Raw genomic sequence first — 8914 nt, forward strand, 5'->3', positions numbered from 1 at the left:
ATTTTATTTAACATATAGTTTTTGTTTTTTGATGACCGGAAATTGATTTACATTGAATATAATTTGAGCATTATTTTATTGAGTTTTGAAATAACAAAATGGTTTGTTTACTAGATATCTGATTCTCATAGATTAAATTTTGAAGCTTTTGTTTCAAATAGTTGTCATAAAATTTTATAATTAAGACGGAAAAAACTTACTCAAGAATATTGAAGGTAAACTAATCTAGTAAACAAAGAATATGTAGAAATTAAGCTTACGTTTTTTGCAAATTGACTAATTGGATATACTTTTTCAAGTGTTATTGATTTTTTTTCTTTTTTTGCAACTTTTGTCTAGACTAAAATCTAAATATTTAAATCAAGTGTTCGAAAAAAATTAAATTAAACCAAATTTATTTGTCTATTTACGACCAAAAGACCTAATCGAATTGACCCGACCCGTCCTTCCTATTCAAGCTTTGTGGAGAGTGGTAGGCATTTCATATATATAAAATAGTGGCACTCAACCTCCAAATCCTAAATCCGCCTCTAATCATGATCATTCATCAAAAGAATAAAAAGGTGACAAAGAATAATCTACTTGATAATTTTTCCTTATTTGGTTGGATTGTGGTTGACCAATGTAATTCAGGTTGGGATCACTCCAATGTATCCACACTAGAATGGCCTTCAAATTTCAATGGTGGCCAAATTCCCCAGGAGCTGGTAAGCGAAAGTGACTTGAGGTTTTTCGGGGAGAAAATCACTAATGAGGGGCGATCAACTGGGGTATAACACCAAATTTGATTCCTGGTCCACCTAGGTAACCAGGGACTATTTTGATTTCTTATCCAAGGCGTGCCGCGTCTACTGTGTGGGAGATGCAAGCATTTTTCATTGTGGCTGTCTCACAAAAATGTGCCTAATTGATACAGTTTTTAAAGAATTTAGGTGTTCAATAGGTATTAGCACTAGTTTAAGCGTCTAAATGAACAAATCGAACAAGTTTAGGAATCAACGTATGTATTTGGACCTTTTTTTTTTTTTTTTGCATCCATTCATAGACCAAATCTCGTCTCACATAATAAACCAGCGCAACAACTTCTGATCCAAGTCAACTCCTAAGTTCTGTCTCAAATGACTGCACAACCTAGTTAACAATGGAGGGTTTGTCGCAACAGAAAGGGGAAAACCGTAACGCTAAAGACCATAAATATGGAATTGGAAAAAAGAAGAAATGATTGAGCTCAGATGCACATGTACGTGCATGTGCACCCATGGGTGCACATGTGGTGTGAATGTTAAACAATTTAAATTCAAACCTTAAGACGTTAAACAACGATTATACTTTTTGCTATTATCTACATGATGAAAGCCGGTTAAGCCTTTGACATACCGCACAGGCAATCACTTATGCGTCGCAGAGGGGAGACCTCGTTTCTGGTTTCTCCCCTCGAACAAAAACAAAATGCAATTAGAGGACAAAAGCACCAGATGAACGCCAAACTCCAAAATCTATCTTCCAACATCCAAGAACTTCTCTAACACACCCCTACTATGTTAAATTCAGCCTCCCTCCCCCCACCAATTTTTTTTTTTTTTAGAAGAGCCTCTACTGTACAGTTGCAGGACCAAAGTCTGACCAAAAAAGCATAGCAAAAAGTCTGGAACATTAACTTCACAAATTGAGAAGTCACCTTCAGCCGCAGGATGAACTCAACCTGAAACAGATTAGCAAAAACAAGAAGGCTGACGAAATATAAAGTGAAGAGTGTGACAAAATAAGAAAATGTCTTTTCCAGCCACAGAACACATAAAGAAACAGCTATATGGCAGCTTAAAGTGCAAAAGAAAGATCATTAGGTTTTGCCTCGTACTAGCAGTCTAGCACACAGTGTCTTAAGCACTATTTCGTTAACTTACCTTAAATTGACAATGAGCCTGTTTGGATGGGCTTATGCCTATAAGTTGTTTGCAGCTTATAGGCTAAAAAAAATAAGTTGGGGTAGTCTAACTTTTTTTTTTTTTGGCTTATAAGCTGTTTTAGATAAGCTAAGTCAAATGAGCCCAATTATTTTTTTGAGCTTATTTTAAGCACAAAATGACTTTAAGCTGGCCAGCCAAACACTCAAAAAAACTGAAAACAGCTTATAAGCAACTTATAAGCCAATCCAAACGGGCTCAATATAAACATGATCAACTGCTTTTAAGTCAAAAAAAAAAAATTAAAACGGGAACCATGAGACTACCCTTGCACACTACGGCTGGCTTGAGGACTATTTCAGCTTGGAAACCTTCAGGCCTATTCAATTTTATGCTTCTGAACAGAGGACGTGTAAATATCTAAGCTTAGCCTCAAAATTCCTGACTCACAGGCTTGAAGTCTACCTTTCGCAGAATACGGTTAGCGAGGAAACAATTGAGCTATCTTCAGGCCCTAGTCAATATTATCCATTTAGAGCAGAGGTCGAGTAACTTTATAGCTGAGCTTAAGCCTCATACCTGGCTAACATGCTTCTTAAGCCTCCAAGGTGTTTCATACACGCATTCTGAATTTACTCATGTCTGTCAACTTGTGAGTAAATAGATTGTCTCAAGGATATAAAGGATCCAAAACTGTATTTGAAATATACCGCCAGCCCCAGCTGCATCTTACACAACGTTCACCTCTGCTGCCTATCTCTACCCTCATATGTCAAGACGAAGAAAATAAAAAAGCCCTCCCCACCTTGATAGTAGTCAAACCATGTTGAGCTTGATAACCCATCTCAATTGACCTCGGTTAAGCTAAAAACTTGGAATGCTTGGCCAAGCTCTAGTTCGGGGTTAATCCAGTTAAGCCAAAGAAAGCATCCCCAGGGGTGGCTCAGATGGAATACATACCTATTTCAGACAGATGCTTAACCTCCTTTTTCCAAAATCTTTCATCTGTATTTTCCTACATCTATCATCTGTTTTCATTTTATTTATTTTTTTATGACAATCTGTCATCTGTCTTCATTATGGTAAATTCAATCTTTTATTGACAAAATTGACCAATTAACACTACAAATTATGGTTTTTACTCAAATAGGGAAAGTATAGCCTTGCTTATAAATAGCATGCGTTTCCCTGGTGTCCTTCCTTGTTCTTACCATCTCCAGAACCCCTTAATCCTGAGTAAAGTTTAATCCAACAATGATACTCATTCGAAGAACAATGACATACATTTATAATGGATGACATGAGCAATATGTGCATGAGTTAAATGTCATACGGAAATAGAGAACACATGAACATCACAGAAACCAAAGATTATAAGTTGAATTCATTTATATGTTCATGGCTTCCTCAGAAATAAATGAAATTATCAAAAGCTGCATTGAGTCTTATAATTTACATCAAGAAAGTGGAGACAAAATGATCGAGTATCAAGAAAAAGGGATCATGAACTGATCAATCCTAGCTATCTTTCACCACCTTCCAAAGAAAGTTTAGAATTTTCTGCAGGAGTCGAGTTTCATTTATCGTGGAAACGAGAAGCAAGCGAAAAGGAAGAGGTGTATCCGGATAGTATCTGCTTGTACTTAATTCTAATCATTTTAAAGGAGTCCATCAATTGAAGCTAGTAAAATGACAAAAATACAACTCAGATGTCATAGAATAAAGAGGTAATATTCTAAAACGTTATTCATTCATGGTAAATGCAGCTCTCAATTCCCTTATACATAGCTTGTAAAGTGTAGACAACAGAAAAAGGAGATATATGCAAACCAAGGAAAAAGTACCCGGGAGGGGGGAAGAGGGAGGAGAAGCAGAAGAACATTGCAATAATTTAAAAAATAACAACTTTACCTCAACAACTTGGTTTTACATGCACTTCAATGATGTCATCGTCCTCCATCTCGAGACTACTGGGAGTTGCAGTCGGATTAATTTTATCCCCGTCAAAGCAGAAAACCAGATTTTGCAGGTCAAGCTTGACTTTATCAGCGTACGATTTGAACAGCCTCTCAAATTTATCATCCTACGTGAATATGCAATAGGAATGAGTCATAATAACATTTCATTCCTGGCTATGGAGTATGACTAAAGCATATCCTTTTCAAGAACTAGACAAACAACAGAGAACAAAATAACAGAGACAAACAGCATAGAGAAATATGAACCATGACAAGTTTAACATGATGTAGAAACAGCTTTAAAATGAAATAGTTCAAGGCCAAAACAAAAGAGAGAACAAAAAAATATCTTCAAGATTAATGGCATGTCAATGTTAGTGCTGATCACTTCAAGGCATCACTGCTAAAATGTTTGATGAGCCTAGCCTGGATGACTGTCATCTTTACTAATGGTTAATTGTCAAATAAGGCTTATTGAGATATGATGTGTCGATTTTCCAGATGGTAAATAAAGCAGTTGTTATTATAAAAGAGAAAAGTCGGGAATTATTAAGTTCATCTACCAAAATAACCAATTTAAATATAATGGACAAATGGTAGGAAAATAAATCCTGCCGCTATCGGTACATATTTGTTTTTTTTTTAATAAGCGCTATCGGTACATATTTGTTCCATCATAAAAGTCAAGGTACAACAGAATTGATTAGATCCTGAAGTGATATCCACTTTTTTAAATAGGACATTTTACAATTTAGTCATTTTCTAATGCACCTTTTAAATGTTGTCTTACATGATTAAAAATATGTTGTACCACCAGCCATCAAGCTCTCAAGTCTTTGAAGGGCCATAAGAGATGCTGAAACCATCCTAACTAATTTATTGTATTTTTTGGTGCATCTGGAAAGAAACGAGCAGAAGATGTTTAGATGGTATCACAACTCCTATTCATGTCCTCAAAACCAAGAGTTTCAAACCAAGCACATGTAACTAGTTGTGAACTTTTTTGGACTGTATCTGCTCTCTAGTGTTAGTGTAAGCTGTTGTAGATGAGCAGATACATCTTTATATTGTAATTTTTGCTATGCATCTACTTGATGCCTTTTGAATGAAATCTTTTACTTCATCAAAAAAAAAAGGAACCATCCTAACTAATTTCTTTCCCATGCTCAAAGCATAGACTCATCTCCCTTATAGGAGTAATTACCTTATCCTATGCTAACCTCAACTCATTTATTTCTGCATATGTTACATGAACTCAAAAACTAGTACAGTAGATCTATGTACACTTACACGTGTATGTAGGTCTTTTACTGTATTTTGCATTGTTGTTAAAAAGCACTTACACTGCAGTCATATTTGTTTGAAAATGCTTTAACACAAATGAAGATAAAGGTGAAGTAGAGTTTTATCCATATTGCATTTAAAGATGACAAGAGAAATACTTCAAAGAACTTTCTATACAGTTATACAATTAAAGCCTCCTATGATCTTGGCTTCCAAGGAAAATCAGATCATCCTACAACATCACTTCACAAACAACACTTGGCAGACAACAGATTATAAACTTCCCCTATCACTTAGACTCAGTTTACTTTTGTAATATATAAATGGGGAAAAAGATTAAAGTAGGGAGAAGTCAACTTCAAGAAGTAGTACACTGAAAGCATCATTGAGCATTTGAGCTACATTTATGTAACACAATATGGCTGATAATTGTAAGCTACTTATGCATTAATGAAACAAAAAGTGATTTAGTTTCTCCTATATAAACGAACCTTATTAATACCTCTAAATCATTAATTACCAAGTATTTTTGTAGAAAGCACTATACATTCATCTGTTTTTTATCAGGTGCACTATACATTTATTCTTTAGGATAACTTCTTTGTGTTTGTATACTAGCATTTGTTTAGGATAATATACAAGTATATACTCCATTCAAGAATGAAGGAAAGATGATATTACACCTCTTTTAAACATTATGGTGCAGGTGACATAATTACACGACAGATATGCAAACTTTATATATGTAAATATGAACTGCACCCCCAGGGAATACCATGTAAACCCGAAATTGTTTCGCTCCATCCTTGTCTTGGATAGAAATGACTATCTTAGCTCTTTCAGTTGAGGGTTTTGATGGCGGCTCAGCCACACTATCTTGAAGTGAATGGAGCGAAGCACTAAGATCTCTTTTTACAGATTCTTCAACATCTCGCAGCTCATCCTTAGCTGATTGGGCAAATGATGCCAGCTCTTTCTTTTTCAACCTACAAACAGCCACTCATAATAGTAAAGAGAAAAAGAGAAGAACAAGAGCAAGTGCAACTCAATTAGTAATACAAATCTTCTCAAAGACTACAGAAGCCTGATGTTTAAGAAAAAAGAGAGAGGGACCTCCCATTCACTAAACCCTAAACAGAAGAAATCGAGCATAGGTTGGGGTAAGCTGTCATGGAACCAGAAGGGATTTAATTGATGAATAACGATGCTATTCAAATCTAATAATGGATGGTCAATTCTATGCTTTCGCTATTTGAACATAATCTATTTATTTGAATTCAATATCTCATTTAGGAACTTAACTCATTAAAGATTGGATATACCAAAGCAAAAAGAATTATCTAATCAGTTGTCACCTAAAGAAAGCAGACATCAAAGTTAGATTCACCAAAAGGGTATTAATATTTACATCAACTTTATTAAATGATACTGGAGAATCCAACTTCGAAAAGTGACAATTCATAAGATCACAAAACTCATTTCATTCATATAAAGTAGCAAGAAAACCACCATAATCAAATCAGACACCAAATTAAATTAATTTAAAAATTGAGCTGAAAACACTTCAGCAAGCGAACCCACAGCCATTAAGTTCTTGTTACGAAACATGTAATGCATATCTTAAATCAATGGATACAAAAAAAAACACAGAGATCAAATAAGGTACTACGAATATACCTAATTTCCTTTATAGTTGAATCTTCAACAAGGTTACTAGTATGAGCAGAAATATTTGGGGAAGGTGGCAGCCAATCCTCTTCTTTTTCTTCACAGTCAACTATTTGAACTGCTACCTTTTTGTCTTCTTTCTTTTCGACCTATTTCCAAGTCCAATAACGATATAAAGTAAGATCAAATTAACAAATTGAGAAAACGACAATTTACATTTTACAAAACATTAAAGAAGAGAAGTTTACAGCAGTATCGGTCATTTTCCGTTTCTTTGAGATGACTGGAGACGAGTCTGGACTATCATCTGTTGACGATCAAAAGAAATATGACAAAATTCTTAAGAAGGAACAATATCAAGCAGATACATACATACATTAATAATGCTCTCTCACCCGACTTTCATGAATCAAACTATCTTAAATCAGCATATCTTATGAATAGGACAGCGAGGGAGAACTTATCCATGACAAAAAAAAAAAAAAAAAAAAGACAACCTCCTAAGGTCATTGGGACCACAGCATGTTATAACAAAGCACGGGGAAAAATTGCCAATGTTAAAGCTAAGCCAAGGTTTATACTATATAGGCTTAATACATAGGCAGCTCTTTAAACTTGCAGGCAAATTTCAATTAGACACTCGAACTACGAGCTGTTCCAATTGAGCACCTAAACACATGATAAAGTGTTCCAATGAAACACTTTCGGTTCAATATTATATATATATTTTTTTTTTCTTTTTTTTTTTTTTTTGCGCGTGTTCTCAAGACTCAAGAGTCTATTAGGTAGTTGAGTTAATCACATAAAATATGTCATCTCCTTAAGTTATATGATTCGCCTCAATAAGCTGTAAAACCACATACATTTTCTAATTGAGGTTGATACATATAATTAAAGGAGATGACATATATTATGTGGTTAACTTAACTACCTAATAGACTAATAATAACGAACACAATTTTTTTTCCAAAAGCGTCTAATTGGAACAACTTATCATGTGTTCAGGTACTCAATTGGAACAGGTTGTAGTTTGAGTGTCTAAAATGAAATCTGCCGGCACGTTTAAGGGGCTACCTATAAATTAAGCCTACTATATATGCACATAAAACAGCAATTACATCTGACACACATTGGTATATACATAACACATACTCCCTCCGTGGCAACTTTCGGATTTCGAGATTCAAACAAGTTTTCCTTTGACCGTAATGTTTTCATATATGCTTTAAATATTTTGATTTGTCGATCATTGTGACTTATAATACTTTTTAAGTAGTTTCCAAATATGTAATTTTTTTTAAAAAAAAAAACTTGAAGATTCTATGCCCGAATTCACAGTCAAAATTAAACTATTTGACGCTCGAAATCCGAACTGTGCCACATCAATTGGGACAGAGAGAGTATATATACATATTCATAAATGTATGTGCGTGTGTTATAATTAAAAACAAAAGGGAGCTGAGCTGACCGTCAAGGCAGACAAGATTAAAGGGAGTATTGAAGGGCTGAACACGTCTGTAATCAAATAGAGGTTCCAGTTCTTCATTAGATTTATCCTGCCAAATTTGAAACAAAAACAACATCAAAATTCATAAACCCTAAGAAATTAACACCCTATTGAAGACGTTTAAAAAACACCACAGAGCAAAAATAGCACCATTCTTCTGAATTCCTCAAATTGAAGGATTTTTCGATTGTCCCGCCTTAAAGAAAGTTCGAAATGAAGGTCTGGATGGAGCAATACTTTTGGTTGTTTCTACTTTTAGTACTTGTAGAGTGAGATATGTGAGGATTCGTTCAGCTGAAATGAATAAAAGGGCAAAGGGAAATAACCGACTCAAATCTAAGGGCCACGATTACAACTTGTTAAATGAAGCTCGATAATCTAGATTGCCCCAATTTTCGACTTAAAAACCCAAAATTACTACTCTCTCCGTTCAATTTATGTGAACTCATTTGACTGGACACGACATTTAAAAAAGAATGAAAATTTTTTAAACTTGTGGTTCAAAAAAGTCTTGAATATTTTGTGTGGCTATAAATCATTTCATAAAGTGAATTTGTTTTCAAATTAGGAAAGAAGTCATTCATTTTGGTACG

The 8914-nt window shown here is 34.6% G+C and overlaps 1 protein-coding gene across 1 annotated transcript; it reads right to left on the reverse strand.

The window, feature by feature from the left end:
• Positions 1–1197: 1197 nt before the first annotated feature.
• LOC132631585 (uncharacterized) lies at positions 1198–8667 on the reverse strand. Its single transcript, XM_060347197.1, has 7 exons — positions 8472–8667; positions 8283–8370; positions 7063–7121; positions 6824–6963; positions 5922–6132; positions 3816–3987; positions 1198–1702 (listed from the first exon to the last, which is right to left on the reverse strand). The coding sequence occupies exons 1-6, from the start codon at positions 8472–8474 to the stop codon at positions 3817–3819; spliced, it is 672 nt and encodes a 223-aa protein (XP_060203180.1). The 5' UTR covers positions 8475–8667; the 3' UTR covers positions 1198–1702; position 3816.
• Positions 8668–8914: the final 247 nt, after the last annotated feature.

The sequence above is a fragment of the Lycium barbarum genome, chromosome 3, assembly GCF_019175385.1.
Source record: "Lycium barbarum isolate Lr01 chromosome 3, ASM1917538v2, whole genome shotgun sequence".
Classification (NCBI taxonomy): Eukaryota; Viridiplantae; Streptophyta; class Magnoliopsida; order Solanales; family Solanaceae; genus Lycium; species Lycium barbarum.